At 41.9% G+C, this 19,178-nt stretch overlaps 1 protein-coding gene across 4 annotated transcripts in view; it reads left to right on the top strand.

The window, feature by feature from the left end:
• Nucleotides 1–16,418, top strand: part of homer2 (homer scaffold protein 2) — a 48,045-nt gene extending 31,627 nt beyond the window's left edge. For 3 of the 4 annotated variants that reach the window (XM_079498043.1, XM_079498041.1, XM_079498040.1), the window contains exons 4-9: nucleotides 102–194; nucleotides 2,309–2,445; nucleotides 4,476–4,632; nucleotides 5,760–5,870; nucleotides 11,612–11,692; nucleotides 14,490–16,418. In XM_079498043.1, coding sequence (XP_079354169.1) covers nucleotides 102–194; nucleotides 2,309–2,445; nucleotides 4,476–4,632; nucleotides 5,760–5,870; nucleotides 11,612–11,692; nucleotides 14,490–14,678 — 768 coding nt within the window. In that variant the 3' untranslated portion in view covers nucleotides 14,679–16,418. The remainder of the gene's footprint in view (nucleotides 1–101; nucleotides 195–2,308; nucleotides 2,446–4,475; nucleotides 4,633–5,759; nucleotides 5,871–11,611; nucleotides 11,693–14,489) is intronic. The other variant, XM_079498042.1, reaches the window with a different exon arrangement.
• The last annotated feature ends 2,760 nt before the right edge of the window (nucleotides 16,419–19,178 follow it).

Here is a 19,178-nt window from a genome sequence, read left to right as displayed (position 1 = left end):
TGAACCCGTCTAGAAATCTATCATAACCTTTCCAACATAGTGAAATTTAGGCTATTGGTACTAATCAAAAAACATTCATCATATATCTTGTTTATTTTCAGTTTGCTGAGAAGTTCCAGGAAGTGAAAGAAGCTGCCAAGCTAGCAAGGGACAAATCTCAGGAGAAGATGGAGACGTCAAGTAACCACTCCCAGGTAAATTCCATCTTATGCCACTCTGGAATTCTCTGAGCAACTGCCAGGTGTTTAAACCTGTTGTCCCTATTTTGAGCATACCATAATTCATAATAGGTGAAAGCTTGTCACTATATATATATAGAGAGAGCAATGTTCACGATGCATCGCATTGTGATGCATTGTGCAATGATGTAAATTTAAAATAAAATCTTTTTTTTAAGTGGTTAACAAAGCAGTGATGAAACACTGCTTTGTTTTCATTACTGTGGACAGTAATGAAAAGTTGTCACCACAGATAAACCAAAAGATTTACACCATATTATAAATGTGTCCCCTTTTCCACTCAAATAAGCTTGTGCCTCTTGTGTTGAACCTACACTTAGTGTTAGTATTATTCAATGAATATAAAAACTGGTCACAAAAAGGGGACGGATGTGGAGCCAACCAACCAAAGTTAAAATCAGTTAAAATGCTATAAATGTGCATTTTAACTGACAACAGGCACATAACACAGTGAATCAGGGTATGCATGTTGTGTTTTATGATTTATCATGATTTATCGGTAATGACTGATTTGGGTCAAAACTGAAAAGGCTGATGTACCGTGTCGGTGTCACCTTGCAACGTGCTGTGAACTTGTAGATTGCCTTGTATAAATTAGGTTAAAGGTGATTCCAAAGCTACTCGGCACAAAGTATGCACTGCAGACATGAATAATCACATTCTGCAGCCTAATTCACCAGCCACAATTACCAGGTTGCTCATTAGAATAATATAAACATAGGATTGAATGTCTCTTGCCTTCATTATTCATATACAATGGACTTATTCTGACTACTCTGGGGATGTTATGCACATTAATGAAAAATAATAATAAATATGGAAACTTTAAAATACTGATAATGGAAAGATGACCCTTTTTCATATGTAAATCACATGTTTGGCTAGTCCTACAGACAGATGGCATGAAATGACTATCTTGGAAAGCGCAGGTGGGCAACATCAGTAATGTTTGTTGACTCATCCAACTGGAGGCAGAAAGGCACACAGGTTTTGATATACTTTTTCAGTTGAGCCTCCAAGTCCTCTGAAATCCCCTCACATCTCTGTGTGTCCTTGTTCTAGACAGCTGAAGGCTGCTGAAGCGGTACCATATGAATGGTTGTTTTGTCTGGGCTTTCAGGTTGATCGCCAATCTAGCAAAAGCTTGTGAAGATTGAGCGGTGGATCGTAAATTCACGGTTGCTCACCTGTGCTGTAGACACTGCCCAGTTTCAGGTTACAAGGCCCACTCATACTGTAGCTCCATGTAATGTCTTGGTTGCTGTAGACCAGTGGTTCCCAAACTTTTTCATGTCAAGGACCCCCAAATTGACACTAATTAGCCCACGGACCCCCATTTGAAAATATGTGCCAAGGACCCCCATGAGAGAAGATTTTTACGGCTCTAGCAGTGATTCTCAACCCGGTTAATTTCAAGGACCCCCATTTTGACATGCATTAGGCTACGGACCCCCATTTAATGGGATTTCTATCCCTGGGACACCCAATATTGTAAAATCTATGTTAATTTAACTCTTAGAGTGTACACTCTTATGGGTCTCTAGTTACAGACCCATAAGGGTCCCTTTGGTTCCAAACTGTCATTTAGCTGGTGACCCCCTGGAACTCCCTCAAGGACCCCACTTTGGGAACCACTGCTGTAGACACTGCCACTGGGCAGGCCCACTCATAGCTCTGTGTAATGTCTTGACCAGGGGTTCAGGCCCACTCATAGCTCTGTGTAATGTCTTGACCAGGGGTTCAGGCCCACTCATAGCTCTGTGTAATGTCTTGACCAGGGGTTCAGGCCCACACTTAATAGCTTTATATCAGTTAGATTTCTGTAGCAAGATCTTTTTACATGGCAAGGTCGCTGGCCCTGTCGCACAACCCTTGTGCCATTACTGGCCTTTGTGAGGTGGGTGGAGTTGGTTTGTTAGTCCTCTCCCCAAAACCAGTAGTCCTCCGGGCAATGGATTACAGACTCACACCACATGACAGTTTTTTTTGTTTGGGCAAACTAATAAACAATTGGCTTGAACTCTTACAGACTAACGTGAAACATCTTTTCCCTCTGTTCTCCATTTGAGGAGTCCGGCCGCGAAACCCCTTCATCCAATCAGGCATCCAGTATCAACGGCACAGATGATGAGAAAATCTTCCATGGTCCGGAAGCTGCCCTGCTGCAGAGCGAGAATGATCGTCTCAAGACTGCTGTGGAACAGAGGTATGGTTTCATTTAAAAAATAATTAGCTGAATGATTACATGGGCTCTAATATTACACAAGACCACTTCTAATATTATTATTCCCTGGATGAGACATTGGCTGGGTTTCCCAAAGGAACTATGCATAGTGAGTGGGCGTGTGGTTCTTCTCAACAACACCCCCTTTCACTGTGAACATAGATATACCATGCATAGATGTGCCACGCACTGGTATGGTAGGCCTGAGGCCTATGGTAGGCCTGAGGCCTATATTGGTAGGCCTGAGGCCTACCATACCGGCCTGACCGGTCAATAAAATAATTCTGAATGAACTAGCTTGTATTGGTAACTTTGACTGCACAATAGCCTCCCATTTAACCACCTTGTATAGGCCTATATTTATTAACACACAATCGAATGTTATTCCATTTAATTCACTTGCACTGGTACAGTAGTGTTTTCATATAGGCCTACATTTACCTTGCCTACATCACTTCACCTCTGAAATTTAATTGAATAATATTTGGACAGCTGACAGTAGGCTCTATTCACTCTTTAAAAAAAAAATATATATATATAGATAGCAATTTAATTTATTTGATGTTGAAGTAGGCCTAAACATGTTTGTTTAATTTCAAAGTTTTTATATTTATTTGAGATGAAGAAACTCACCACTCGCATCACACATTTCTCTGCGAATGTCGACAGGTGTGTGTAGGCTTTAGGGAAAAAGGTTTGCTTCTAAATGTATTCATGCAGGAGGCCTTACGTGTGCAATGAGGACAGGTATGGCTGTGCTCTAGTCTAGGTTGTCTATTTCAGCCAATTAGGCCGCACACAGGCTTCTGTGTGCGGCCTAGAGGGGTGTGTTCAAGCTACGTGCAACACAACATTTCTTTGAGAAACCCAGCCATTTACATTTAAAAGCTATCGGATGGACGTGTGGATAACAGCATGGTTGTGTGCAATATCGGAGGGAAAGGTTCCATAATCCATATGACCAACGTTAGCTTCCATGCTAGCTGCTTCAGCTTAACATGTCTCGCAGAGGACACCGGAGGCTCGCGGTGATTTCACCACAGCACGTAGCTGTCAAGCTGTCCTCGATGCGAAGCAGCAAGCGTGGAAGTCCGTGGTCAGACAATGGTCTGCCCCAACCCCATGTGAAATGCACTCCCCAGCTAGTTCATTCCACAGTTTTTGATTTTATTTCTTTGTCTTACTGTTTTCCCCCCTAATAAAGTTGTTTTATTTGTTTTCTCATGCCCCTCATGTAAAGCACATTTGAGTATTGATATAGACACTGAAGACACTTCACTTGCTGCACTTGTTGGATTTGGATATTAAGTAAACATAATGAAGTGTTATTATTCCGGTAGAGTGTCTCAGCCCTGCAGTCGCTATCGCCTTTAAGGCGTCTTACTGGTTATTATACTAGAGTATTTACCTCTTCTGCCAGTACACTGAACAGGACAGTGTATTCGTTGCTCCATAATAATTATAATTATTAAATAATTTGCTTGGCAATGGTGGATGCTGGAAGGCACTCAGGTGTGCCTGGGGATGCTCAGAGTGTATTACAGTGATTTAATTAAATGTCAGTACACTGGCCTGTCCCTCCAGTTTAATGTAACATGGGCCAAGTCCAGCAGCTGATTGTGTTTTGTGGACTTGTAAGAGCTTCCAGTGCTTTGGAATTTAGTTTTCGTGGAAGTGTACCAACGCAGCACTATAATGTTGTAGTACAAGTCTGTCTACATTTGACAGCAAAGAGCACATTCATTTAGATTCATGTATCGGAAGGAACAGTAAGGCAAACTAAATAAACATCCCAACCTCTACAAATTGTTTTGCTGTGACACCGTGTTCTACAGTGTTGCATGCATGCCAAGTTTGCCATGCATTAGTTTCACGCTCATTTATTTTCCACAGTAAAAAGAAAACATTTCAAATGTCAGCCTAAGCCAGGTGTAACAGTATTCTGTAGAATAAAATGTTCCTTCTCCTATGCTGGACCCACCGCCTCCCTTTTGATCAATCGATTATGGCAGCAACACCAATGCAAAGAAGTGGGAGACAGAACTACAGACCTTAAGAGAGAATAATGCCAGGCTGGTGGATGCACTGCAGGAGTCCTCCGCCAACGTAGAAAGCTGGAAGAAACAACTCTGCGCCTGCAAGGAGGAGAGTGACACGCTCAGGGAAAAGGTAAGAGTTAAAGAGTCCTCCGCACTCACAGGGAAATGAATGAACGCACACTCACAGGCCCATTGCCCTCACCTGCTAAAAGATGTCTCACAAACCCCATTGTCAGATCTGCAAAAAGGAACACATGTACTGGAGAATAGTGATTCTCAAACGTTTTCATGTCATGGACCCCAATATGGAAAATATTTTTTGCCATACCAGATTTGTGTTGTGTATGTTTCTAATATATTAAAATCTTTAAGGATTCCAATATGTTTTTGGAAATAGCAAATCAACAAGCTCACAAAACGTTGCAAACTTGCGATGCATGTGTGCTTGTAGATATTTTTCAAATAGTTATGTATATAGTGTTAAGTAACAAAACAATCTTGATGCTATATTAACTCAATTTGCGGCGGACCCCTGGAACCTTTGACAACCACTGTTGTAGAACTTGTAGAGGCCTCGGCCACGGGTGTTGTTTACAACTATAATTTAATTAAATCTCCTGCTTTGAAATATTCACAGTGGGATGGATGACTAATGATAACTAATAATTATTTATTTTTATAGTGCTCTTTTGAAGACCTCACTAACATGTACATTGATCTCTAATGTCTGTGCCTCTCCTCAGAACATCAGGGTACTTTAGTTAACATCTCCTGTATCATCTGAGTTTCATAATCAATGTGGGCTGATGCAGATACTGGCCTGGTGGTGAAACAATACAGCTCATTTCTTTCTTTTTTATCATCCTACAGATCCCTCACAGAGGGAATATCCACCTAATTTGATCAAATTGCATGAGAATTAAAATTGTATCTTCATTCATGCCACTGCCCTTTTATTGAGACTGATTTCCATCTGCACTGTAATTTCTCACTTCACACAGGTGTGATTTTTCTATTTCAATTTAGCATATTTTGTTCAAATGTCTTTTATATAGTTTTGTTTTTACTCTGACTGTGTCCTGATAATGTATTTCCAAATAAGGATATACAGTAGGTGTTTAACTTCTTTCTTTGCTGAATTCTAAATGTCCTTTTGTGAGGTTTCTTTTGCTTGAGGGTTTATGTAAAGCACATTGAATTGCCTTGTTGTTGAACTGTGCTATACAAATACACTTGCCTTGCCTCTTCTCTCTCTAGATAGCAGAGCTAGAAGCTCAGTGTAATGAAGCCAGTCAGGAAAAAGAGAGAAATGCTCAATTGACCATACGAGTGCAGGAGCTGGAGACAGAGTTACAGGACAAAGAGCAGGTACGTTGCTACCCACAGACCTGAAGTGATCCATTGTGTGTAATCTATTTACCTGCTTCAGCGCCTCAGGAATGCAATGAGGCATATGCAAATAGAATCCAATTTCATCCCATTTGAAGACTAAGAGTGGGGGATTTGGGAGGGGGGCCATCGGTACAGTAGCATACCAACAGGTGTGTAGCGTTAGTCCGATGTCCCAATAATCCGACACCCATAAATTATCCGACTACCCAATATTCCGACCATATAGAGCCCCATACTAACCCTAACCACACGCGGAAGCCAAGGGCGAGTCTTAACCAGGACTGCCAACACTCCTGAATCCTGCAGGTGTCTCCTCCATTGTCATTTCTCAATTCTCTGGTATTTCTCCTGGATTTGGTATATAACTCCCCAAATTCACCAGAACACAGGAACAGGAATCTACTATGTTAAAAGGTTTCTGCCCAGACCCCCTGCTTTAATAATGAATGGTTTATTATTAAAGATGGGCTTACATTGCTTCAGTCATCAAATCAATTTCTGTAGGCCTACTGTTTGCGTTTTAATGGCTGAAACTGTACACATTTTCCAATGCTAGTAAAGCAAGCCTGATACAACTATCCAACTCCCCAAATTCACCAGAACATGGGCAATTAAATCTACTGTTAAAAAGTTTTAAAAAGCCATGCTAGACTAACGGGCTTTCGAAGTAGAGGATATTCTCCCCCCCCTCACATTGAACCTATTTCATCAATCGGCTCAAATAAAAGGACATGCACATCCAAACGCCCAAATTGGGCAGGTTCTGAGCAAAGAAATGATCACTCGGACATGGTTGGGCTGTGATGTGTGTGCATGCAGTATGGTTATGATCATAAGCCTACTGGTCTATAATAAATATACTGAAACATGTTAATATGAGGTTTAGCACTATTCTGTATAACTTACACAAAGAATAAGACAAGTAGAAGTCACGTCAGCACATGCACCTTTTTTATTGGACCAAAAACTAATTCGGTTAAAGGAGCTTTTAACCATATCTTCATAATTATAAACCTGCTTACCAATGACATCATTGATGGGCGGAATCGGGGATTCCAAGCTAAAAGACTAGACTAGAGCCTTTCTCTTCCTGAAAAAGCCATTGATCGGGCAGTAAGAGAATACAAAAATAAGTAATAAATAAATCCTTTTGAAATGACCAAACCTGTCTACTGATGATGTCACAGGTAGTCTCGGTTTCTTAACTGTCCACAGCCCTCCTCTGAGACACAGAGGACCCATTATATGAAAATAGGTTGAAAATGGGGTGAAGTGGTCCTTTAAGAAACAAATGATGAATCCCACTATATTCTTGAAAACATTCTTTAACTTCACGATCAAATCTAATCACATGCACGTTTCATGAATGAGGTTGAATGTGTGGGCATTGCTGCTATGTCCCTTTACACATTATGTACCAATTAATAACTGTGTGCCGTCACTATCTACTAGTGTTTCTTGCCAGTGGTAGATCTGGCTTGTATTTTCTGAGTTCACTCTCTGTCTCTCTAGTCTAGATTGATTTGTATGTGTGTGTGTGTGTGTGTGTGTGTGTGTGTTTTTTGTTTTGTTTACTGTGCCAGGATTTCACTTCTGTCCACCCCTCAGCACCTTATCCTCAATTGTAATAGAGAGGCATTGCTTTATCGTACGTATTACAAGTGTTCACTGCAGCAGTGTACCTGTCTCATACTCCTTTCCTCTCCCTCAAGAGGTGATTAGACCCCAATAGAAAGTGATGGTATTATTGTGGTATCTCTTTATGGATTTGGTTTCTGCGCGTCTTCACTTACTCAGCTAAACCCTAGAATTTATATTGGCTGTCATTTTTCTTTCTCTGAAGTAACTTCCATGGTACAGAACTTTGTGCGTCCGTCCGCCCGCCCGCATGGGGATGTGCTACGTTTCTGACATAGGCCACATTTTTGCACAAAATTTTAGATTTTTATTTGAGAATCAAATGCATTTTATTTCTTGTATTTAATTTAATAATATGACTAGGCCATTTTATGCACCCAAGCGTAGATAAAATGATGCCATGCCCAGCTAGTACAGATACCTGTGTTGATTTCTTTCCACAGTGCAACTAGGGACAGCAGATGGCATATTCAGGGCAGGCAGGCAGTCTGTCATCTGACACAGCTATAATAGTGCTTGTAAATCAGTAGACTGTTCAATGCATTTACATAAAATGCCACATTATTTCGTTCTCCATTTTTATTTTTGCCAGTACACCTTGGGGGTTGGTACTGTACGTCTTTCCCCTCAAAGTGGGCTTTTTGCATACAGTTCTGCCATTGCTAAGGTCATTACAGTCTATCTACCAATGTAACAAAGCAGAGAGGACAAACGGTATATCTGGACCACAGAGGCGGGAGGCGAACCCGGAACCTCGTATCAGTAAGCCACGTACGTTACCAATCGGCTAAAGAGCCATGGCCCGATAAGCAATTAGTAATGCAGCCACATATAGTCTACAGTCGTCGTCCCCACCTGGAAGCGCATCCACGCGTGCCAACCAGGAGCTAGGCTCGACTGACTGGGGGACCTCCACCCCAGGCAGGTACGTGCTGTCGCACGGGATACAGAACCCATACACACCACTGCCACCAATGTAGCACCGGCCGGGAGGCGAACCTGGAACCTCATATCAGTAAGGCGCGTATGTTACCAATCGGCTAAAGAGCCATGGCCCGATAGGCAAGTAGTAACGCAGCCGCCTACACTAACACAACACAACTTGAACTTGACTGAATTGAAACCTTTACACATTCCCGAGAAGGGTGACAGTTTGTCTGTCATGCTGTTCTTCAGTTTGATGGCAATTAAAATCATCGTAGTTGAACGAGTGACACCTGGAAACTTGCCATATTTGCGCTTACATTTCTTGCAGAACAGGAATTAGCTGAGTGAATAAGGCTAGGGGCCAGTGTGAAAGATTGCAACACACCAGTTTTATATTTGGCAGTACTTTCACATTACTACCCATCAGCAGTGATACTCGTAATACTCACCCAGGGTTGTACAGAGTGTGCTCTCGCTGTTAGCCACACAATGCTGCAGCCTACAGAGGCTGGAGGCAGAGAGGAAACACAATGCTGCAGCCTACAGAGGCTGGAGGCAGAGAGGAAACACAATGCTGCAGCCTACAGAGGCTGGAGGCAGAGAGGAAACACAATGCTGCAGCCTACAGAGGCTGGAGGCAGAGAGGAAACACAATGCTGCAGCCTACAGAGGCTGGAGGCAGAGAGGAAACACAATGCTGCAGCCTACAGAGGCTGGAGGCAGAGAGGAAACACAATGCTGCAGCCTACAGAGGCTGGAGGCAGAGAGGAAAGTGACTCAACACAGTCTCGAAAAGCACACACGCCAAATTCATCTATGTAACGTCATGATGAATTATTAAGCATTCACCGCCATGGTCTCGACCTCAGCTCTGACCATCGCTGTGCTCGTGGAATCAAGCTGCTTCAGGCAAGCCCAAAGAGTTGACAACCAATTATTATGTAGCTAAGAGGAGCTATGAAACTGGACTGTGCTTTTCTGAAGACATGCAAGGTTGAGCCATAATGCATATCTTTAATTCTTTAATAAAAAGAAAAAGTCAAATGAATTCAAACCACTTTAATTTGTTTATTTGTATTGCATGTATATGTAATCCGCTCAGCTGTAATCTGAAGACTCACCTCTTCGAATAATGTGGCAAAATGGAGTACATGCTAGGGGGTGAGGTGGAATTTGATCGATGCTAGTGACTGACCAGGATAAAGGGCCTTGCAAACGGGGAGCGATAAAACGCGCCTATAGTTCATTTTCAATGAGATCTGCGTTTTTTCTCGGAGAAGACTCGGTGCGACAACGCAAGCGTATTTACGTGAGTTGTAATAGAGGCATTGCTTTATCGTACGTATTACAAGTGTTCACTGCAGCAGTGTACCTGTCTCATACTCCTTTCCTCTCCCTCAGGAGGTGATTAGACCCCAATAGAAAGTGATGGTATTATTGTGGTATCTCTTTATGGATTTGGTTTCTGCGCGTCTTCACTTACTCAGCTAAACCCTAGAATTTATATTGGCTGTCATTTTTCTTTCTCTGAAGTAACTTCCATGGTACAGAACTTTGTGCGTCCGTCCATCCGTCCGCCCGCCCGCATGGGGATGTGCTACGTTTCTGACATAGGCCACATTTTTGCACAAAATTTTAGATTTTTATTTGAGAATCAAATGCATTTTATTTCTTGTATTTAATTTAATAATATGACTAGGCTAACCCTAACCCTAACCAGACCTGGATTCTGTTTAGCTTTTCTTTTACGCTTGCGTTGTTGCGCCCCTCTTCAACAGACCTGGAGGAGACCTGTGTTGATCCAGGCAACAACGCCTGCGTTCCTCGCTTCACGTTTGCAAGGACCTTAAGGCTGCTATGCAGAATATACCTTGGTCGCTCATTCTCATACCTTATTGTCTCCCCAGGCCGAAGGCATGGGGAGAGAGTATGTTTTGCACTCCGTCCGTCCGTCTGTGAACAGCTAATCTCCGGCACCGTTAACCCGATCGATGCCAGATTTTGCACACACACTCCCTGGATGCCAACAATGAACCTCTGCCCCAAAATCTCCAGAACGGCCTGTTATAGCGCCACCAGGAGGCCGACTTTTAAAAAAGACATTTTTTTAATCGTTACACAATATCTCTATAGTCATGTGTTCAAGATGGATCTGTCCGATATTTCATATTCCATCCTAATTGGCTAACATTGCCTTTCAAAGTTTGCAGGATTGGCCCTTTTGAAACAAAAAGCCTCAAATCATGAACGCAGCGTGCAATTTACGTGAAATCTTTCACAGACTTTCCTACTAGGCTGAGGAATATATCCCACCCTTTTCACAATGGCCTGTTATAGCGCCACCAACAGGTGGATTTTAGCAAAACACATTTTTGGAACAAAATGCCTCAAATCATCCAATTGCCATCAATGGTGTAAGAACAAATGGCCCCCTTTTCACATATGCCTATTATAGCGCCACCAGGAGGCCACAACCTGACCTGGCCTGGTGGAGACCTGTGCCCCGAGTGGCACTTTTTCTAGTTTCTTAGAATTGTTTTTCTCAACCACAAATGTCAAGAATGTGATTTTGATGGCATCTTAAGAATGTGGTTAAGAGATGGCATGTTACTTAGACAGATACTAGGCTGGTTGTTTAGCTGGTAGCTGAACATTTCAACGTACAGGGCGGCGGTGGCTCAGGGGTAGAGTGGCTGGATGGTAACCGCAAGGTTGCCTGTTCAAACCCGGGCTCCCCCAGAGTTAGTGTCGAAGTGTCCTTGAGCAAGACACTAAACCCCAAATTGCTCCCGATGTGCTGGCTAGTGCCTTGCATGGTTTCTGCCGCCATCGGTGTATGAATGTGTGTGTGAATGGGTGAATTGATGCACAATCTATGTAAAGCTTATAAATGCATCATTTACCATTTACCATTTACAGAATGTTATTTAGATAGCATATTGATGCTAGCTACAGTAGGTTCATTGTTTACCTGGTATCCTAGGTTCCAGAGGCACTACAGTGACTAGTGACTACACTGTTCTCTCTGCATTTTAATTGTGTCGTTAATTACCTTGTTTATTGTAAGTCGCTCTGGTTAAGAGCGTCTGCTAAATGCCTGCAGCATCATTCTGCATTTTAGTTGAACAGATTGTTGATTTTGTCTCCACCAGGAACTGGAGAACCTGAGGAAGCAAGCAGAGATAATTCCTCAGCTCGTGAGCGAGTGTGAGAGCATCACTGAGAAGCTGCAGGTACTGTCAAAGCACTGCTAAAAACCCACAGACACATGCTGTAAGCCCCACTGACTTATATAGCAGAGGATAAAGCACCCTAGATGACACTGCCTAACGCCCACTCAAGCTCTGAGGCACAAACTATGCTTTCAGAAAGAGCTGCATCCTTCATTCAGTCCCAAGCCTGAGGACAGTATATTCCTGTCACATGTCTCTCACTCACTCACACAGACATACACACATGCACGCACGCACATGCATACATTTTATGACAAACAATATGGCATACTGCGGGCACGCACGCGTGTGAGCCATATTGTTTGTTGTACCCATTACTGTATATGAGTAACCGCAAGCGAGCCATTATTTTCTCCTTGCACTTGAAACTACTTATTATTTTTGTTTAGCAAGAACTTGCCTGATTACAGAAAAGTGGATGCGATTTGTGGGTTTTGCAGGGGTAAATTAATGAGGGCAGCTTGCTTGAAAGACACAGACTTGAGATTTCATGCTTCAGATCCATGTGCATGCCGATGTGCTTGTCCAGTGTAGGATTAAATATTGACAAAACCCCCTCGCACATTATGTTCATGTTCACGTTCCTTACCTCCCACCCAGTTACAACATTTTGTGACTCTTTGTGAAATCTGAAGTGCCAGGCTTGGCGTATGACCATCTGTCTGGCTAGTGATGACTCTGACATGATTAATTGTGGTGCCTTTGTTTCTGACCGACTGAATTTCATCATGCAAGCTGTATGTGTGAGGCTAAAACCAACATCAGAATGCCTGAAGCTCTTGTGCCTAACTAAGCCCCGTTGCCAGGTTTGCTTCTGCATCGGCCAACCACATAAAGGACAATCACAACAGAAATGGCTGAAGCAGAAACTTATCTGGCAAACGGGCTATGCCGAGGAGTGGAATAGATCCAACAATGGCATAGCTCAAATGCCTCTTTCTGTCGACAGAAAATACACCCTTAAATATTCACCTGTCAACAAGCAGTTACTGAGATTAATTTGGTATCACATATATAAATATCAAAAGCATGCACAGAGTACTCCTCTTTGCAAAGGATTTCTTTCAGGTCTATGTGTTGTAGCTCTGTGCTCAGAGTTCTGGCTAGCTTCTATTTAAACTGTGTGTTGTAGCTCTGTGCTTGGAGTCCTGGCTAGCTTCTATTTAAAGAAGACACCCCACAGAGAGATCAGGTTTCAGGAGTCAGCTGGAGAGTGCCATCACATTGGCACAACACCCATTTGGAGGTCCTATTTTAACCCCTCCCTCCAGTGGTATCTTTGGAATTAATGTGTCAGTGGAGTTGCCAGGCAGTCTGAAGGACTTCTGCTGGCCCACACTGTGTACGCGTGCGTGCGTGCGTGCGCGTGCATGCATGCGTGTGACTGTGTGTGTGCGTGCACGTGTAGTACTATACAAACGGGTAACAAATTAAAAGAAATGCATGAAGGGCTCTATTTAGACAATCTATTATCCATGGTCTATAAACTCTAAAACGCACATCGCAAGTGCCTTGGTGGCAATAGCAAGGAAATACGGTCAAAATCTCCCATAGGTGTCCAATTGGGTTTGGATCTGGTGAGTGTGATTCACATCATTGTAATATTCATCAAAGCATTCAGTGAGCCCTCCTCATGCCCTGGGGGTGGGGGCATTGTCATCCTGGAAGAGATGGCTCCCATCGGAATAGAAATGTTTCATCATAGGATATGAAGGTGATCACTTAGAATACAATGATCTGCAGTGACCCTTCCCTAATGCCCCCACAGCATAACGGAGCCACTGGACCCCCTCATTATAGGGGTCAAGCCTGGGTCATTCTCTTGGTGTGCAGCACACGATGGGTGCATGTGTGCTGCAGTGTTGATTTAGCCAGCAAATTTTGATTTAGTTTTAGTCAGTCTTTATGTCTTTATGACTCTTTTTACATTCGGTTATGTTTTAGTCATATTTTAGTCTCCTGAAATGTTTTACTTTTAGTCTAGATTGTAGTCTACTAAATCTACACTGTACTGCAGTTGTTGAGGGGCTGCCTCACTCACCTTAGGAAGACATTGCCTGTCAGATTCATACATCCTGTATAGCAGTAATCCACGAGCATCGCGGGCATCGAATGTGAGTTTTCGACCACAGTTTCCATTTACTGATGTCTTTCCCTTCGATCGAATTGCAATGTTAGTCACTGACTGAAGCTCCTGCCGTCCATCCAGTAATGAGCCATTTTTCATAATCTTTCTTACTATCTTGATCAAAGTTGAGGTTAACCCATTTAGGACTGAGGTCGATTCTAGAAACGCCTTCTAAATCCTGACCCAAGTTTTCTGAAAAACTCAATTTGTTTTTGGCATTTTTGAATACTGTACAGAACCCCGTCCAGAAGGGTTAAAAGTGTGTGTGTGTGTGTGTGTGTGTGTGTGTGTGTGTGTGTGTGTGTGTGTGTGTGTGTGTGTGTGTGTGTGTGTGTGTGTGTGTGTGTGTGTGTGTGTGTGTGTGTGTGTGTGTGTGTGTGTGTGTGTGTGTGTGTGTGTGTGTGTGTGTGTGTGTGTGTGTGTGTGTGTGTGTGTGTGTGTGTGTGTGTGTGTGTGTGTGTGTGTGATTTTATATGCTTGTGTTTCTAGTCATTATCATTCCAACTCTTGGATTGAATGTTATTTGGGCAGACATCTTTTGTAAAGTAAATGTGCACTTGGTGTTACGTTCTGTCTGACCGGCCCTGCTTTCTTTATGCCCATTGCAGTTCTGCTTTAATTGAGACATGAAGGGATCACCTTGAATTGCTTTCTCCTCCTCTTCCGTAGGCTGCAGAGTTGAAGAACAAGGACTTGGAGGAGAGGATAGGGGGTCTTCAAACGGACATAGCCGACAATCAGCAGAAGCAGGGTAACATGAAGGGAGAGCTGAAGAAGTTCATGGATATTCTGGATGGGAAGATAGATGAGCTGCATGAGTTCAGGCAGGGGCTCTCCAAGCTAGGTATGGATAACTGAGAGAGACAGATGTGATGGTATTACTTTGTGACCTCAGGGGAGTACTATGAGGCACCCGCTCCCCCACAAAGGTGCAGTTCACCCATAAACAATTGGTTACAGACACTGTACTTACTATTTTTGAGAGTGAGAGCAACAAAAGGGGGGATGAGTCTGAAGGGAATACCAGAATGCTCCACTCAATGACTCCATTCTGTGTTGTCGTCATTCTGGAGCACTCGCAGGTTATTTGTTATGTTTCTGTGGAAGGGGGAGAGCGTTAAACACTGGTGGTGGGGGGTTAATAGATTCTGTCTTTTTCCAATGGCTGCAGCAGTTCTACAGTGACAATCTGACATTGCAGCATGAAGAAGTGGGCTTAAAAACAAAGGGCTAACACAAAGAACTTACAAAGAAAATGCAGTTCAACACTAAAGTAATAACTGATTTTAACTCTTCTGTCCAACTCAGACATTTAAAGATGATAGTCTTTTTGAAGCACGCCCATTCCTTTGCCACATGTCAATCTCAGGTGTGTTTGAAGACGGTTTGTATTCATGAAATAATATGCACATAAACGACAAATGGCCGTGACACAAAGTGCCTACAGGTGGGTTCACTCGCACCTGGCTAGGAGAGCTGGCCAAGTGATGACCATCACCATGATGATTACTTTTATATTTTTGTGAGAATGTGATTTCAGTATTTAAAAAATAAATTAAGGTGAAAAGAAACCACCTGAGGCCACCTTTTAGGATCGATGCTCCTTTTGAGAAGAGGGCAAGAAACATGAAGGACAGAACAGGGCGTTTGCTCCAAAACTATACTGTGCTGTGCTAAAAAACTATACTGTGCTACTGAAGATTGGAGCAAAAGCGTCCGGTGTTTTGAATATGCAGTCCTCAAGATTGTATTTAAATGGAGGAGAAAAAGGAGGCTTAACAAGGTTAAATGAAGATATTTACAAGGAGTGCAGTGTTCAAAAGGATTTGTGCATGTGCGGTGGCGTTTTCATCCTTTTGTGGAATAAAGAAGTACGTCTTCGCACCTTCAGACATGCTTTCTCACACTTTAGTTTTTATTATGGTGGTGGTTATTTTCGGTGAGGGAAGCTTGTTGCTGCTATATTGGTGAATAATGTGAAAGTGTACTTCATTGGTTCAGAAGGCATGGGCTTTGAATAAAACCTTATGAGATCTCGATTTTTCTTTTTTTTATTTGAAACATTTACTTATTTTGGTGCCTAGTTTCCAGATTCTACCCGGTACATGAAGAACAATTATGTCAGCCTACAATACTCTTAACAAATGCATTGCACAGACAGAATACTGTACATACTACATACCAATCTTTGCTTTAGATGTTTTAATAATGGATTATTTTGACTTGTCATATTTCTTTTCTTCTTTTTTTTTTAAATATGAGATGTCTACTGTTTAGAATACAGCAATATGCTGTGCTGAAGAACTGTATAGTACTTTCACAGAAATCAAAGGGATGTGTTGTGGAATATTTGTGGTCAATCACTATCATGTTATAAGAGTATATTTTCTTTCACTGAATCTTGTTTTCACAAGACAGTGTTGTCTACCATGGAACTTGTGATTATTGCCCTTTGTACCGTTCCTAATACGTCCTCTGAACTGAGAAACATAACGTACAAATGTTCCTGTCAAACATATGTCTTATCCACTTGTGTGAATCCTGTTCAATACTGTATTATAGAACAGAATTGTTAAAATATAGTTTAATTACAATGCAGTGTCTTGTGTCCTCCTTTCAATCACCTTTAACCATTGGAAGGCCAGCATCCCTATTCTGGAGGGCCCAAAAATGTGGTGTAGTGTAGACGGAATCGGTCCAAGTTGCAACTCTGGTATATTTGACTAAGAATAGAGGGACAACGTAGTTAAGACATGGAATTGAATATGGAATACAAGTGGTTACCTTGCTGCACAGTTCCAAAGTTACAGCAATGTTGGTTGCAAGGCACAAAAAAACACAACACTGAATGGAACGTGTAACTTGTAACGTCTTTTACTTGTAACAGTATTTCTCTACAGGGTGGTATTGATGCCTTTACTCGAGTACTTTTTCCACCAATGGTTCTAAACTTGTACTGAGCTGTAGCTGCTACACCAGAGGCTCTAAACTTGTACTGAGCTGTAGCTGCTACACCAGAGGCTTTAAACTTGTACTGAGCTGTAGCTGCTACACCAGAGGCTCTAAACTTGTACTGAGCTGTAGCTGCTACACCAGAGGCTTTGCAATCCAAGATCATAGGTGTGGCGGACGGAACTGCTCGCTCATAACTCCACAACTGCCTCCAAACAAGCCACCAAAAGACACACTGAACGGAACAAATAAAAACCCAGTCTGAAGAAGCGCATAAATAACTCCTATAAAGTTGTCTGGGTTTAATCCTAATGCTACCTCTGAAGGGAGGGTGATAATGCTGTTTGAGGAGCCGAGAAGCCTGCAGACCAATCTCCACATCGTGCAGTGGAAATCGCTGTTGCCTAGGCAACTTAATCCCACTAACTCCTTTTGTTGTAAATAGCGGTGTGGAAATTGTGAATGTGATTGACGGTGGGATGCACATGTCTAACCCTGCCTCTCTAATAAGAGAGATTTAATTAAAGCTAGAATCAGTCATCCCCCCCCCAAGTCAATCAGGCTTGGGAGATGTACGTATTCTCTGAAATTTAGTTTTTTTGCGTTCCCACTTTAAGAGATCGACTGATGGGTTTTTATAGAATGCTTCAGGGTGGAATTCATCCTGATGACCTTAAAGGAGCATTGGACAAACATTTACACCTCTGTGTTGAGTTGAACCGTCATCTAGATTACAGTGGTTTAAACTACTGTATATTCCAACCTTCAGTTGTGTGTGCGTGCACCAAAATGCATCCACAGCATGATAAAAATGGGAATTAATTAATTCAAAAAAATTGCACAATTCATTCATCTATGAGCTCCACAAGGCCATTGTGAGTTAGATCTAGATCTGCTATTGTTTTTGGAAAATCTTGAAAAATTGAGTAAATAAATACTTTATTTTATCTGATTTATAGATAGGTCTTCCCCAATAACACTATCCCTGAGTGAAGTGCTCATGTTACAACAGAGGGGCATCTCTTTCTCTATTAACCTTTTATTATGGTCCCCATCTCTCCACCTCCATGGGAAAGAGGCTGGTTGCGTGACGACTGATGAGTGGGCGAAATGGTGAAACATTAAGAGAATGCTGCTGTTTGTGTTAGACACGCGCAGCCGCACGCACGCACACACACACACAGAAGATGACACTATGGGCCACCACCACTGAGACGTTCCTGTTACCATAGTAACAGTGGCTACCGGAATCCCATGCTGATAGGATAGCCTTACGTTAAGGTGCATGCAGGGTCTGCTTTCACCTGAATACTGCTGCCACTTTTTTATATCAATGCATTGCTGTATTGAAATTTAGAACACTAAATGATTGTTTATATTTTAACAATTGCAATAATACTATGGTATATTTTAAATTCCAAATTGGAAGTTTGTTTCCCAAGAGTCCCTTCCTAGACATGTAGTGGAGTCAAAAGTACAATATTTCTATTTGGAATGTAGAGTCAAAAGTACAATATTTCTATTTGGAATGTAGTGGAGTCAAAAGTAGGCCACACTATTTGTTTTGGAATATAGTGGAGTGAAAGTCATGAACTTAAGTGAAAAAGTTCTTAAGTCAAATAAAGTAAATGCACTTAGTTGTACATTTACTTAAGTACCGTACTAAAGCACAATTGAGGTATTTGTACTTGAGTAATTTCAATTTCCAATACTTCTACTCCACTACATCTCAGATCAAAATATTATACTTTTACTCCACTTCATTTATTTGAAAACTTGTTACTAGTTACTTTGTAGATTCTGATTACTATTACAAAACATACATTAACAACTTTAGCCCTATATACTGTACATTTCGGCCTTTTGAAAATAGGCGATCTACAAAATGCGTCGCGAATCGTGATGCGAAGAATCGTGAGCTTGTAGATCTGCTATTTCCAAGAGATTATACATTTGAAAACTTTAAATGGAACATTTTGCACAATGAGTACTTTTGCTTTTGTTACTTTTCGATGCTAATAATTTTGCACTTTTAAGTACATGTTGAATTCCAGAGTTTTACTTGTTGTATTCCGGACTTTTACTTGTAACAAAGTATTTCTATATTGCAGTATTCATACTTTTACTTAAGTAAATGATATGAGTACTTTTTCCTGTGCACGCAAAGCAGCACACACACACACACGTAAGGGGGCTGGAAACAGGATGTGACTGCTAACAGATTTTCAATTAAACGACAGGCGTTCTGGAAACATGATGATACTGATGAGTAGTCATTATGGTACAGACTAGAGCTGCATAAACATAATCACAACTGGCTGGGGATGCTTTACCTCTTGCTGCATGATGGAGGATTATAAGAAAGCATTTTATATTGCATTATGATGAGTCATGTGGGCTGTGCAT

The sequence above is a fragment of the Electrona antarctica genome (assembly GCF_951216825.1).
Source record: "Electrona antarctica genome assembly, chromosome: 3".
Taxonomy (NCBI): Eukaryota; Metazoa; Chordata; class Actinopteri; order Myctophiformes; family Myctophidae; genus Electrona; species Electrona antarctica.
The sequence above is the reverse complement of the archived record's forward strand: the minus strand, read 5'-3'. Positions and strand labels throughout refer to the sequence as shown.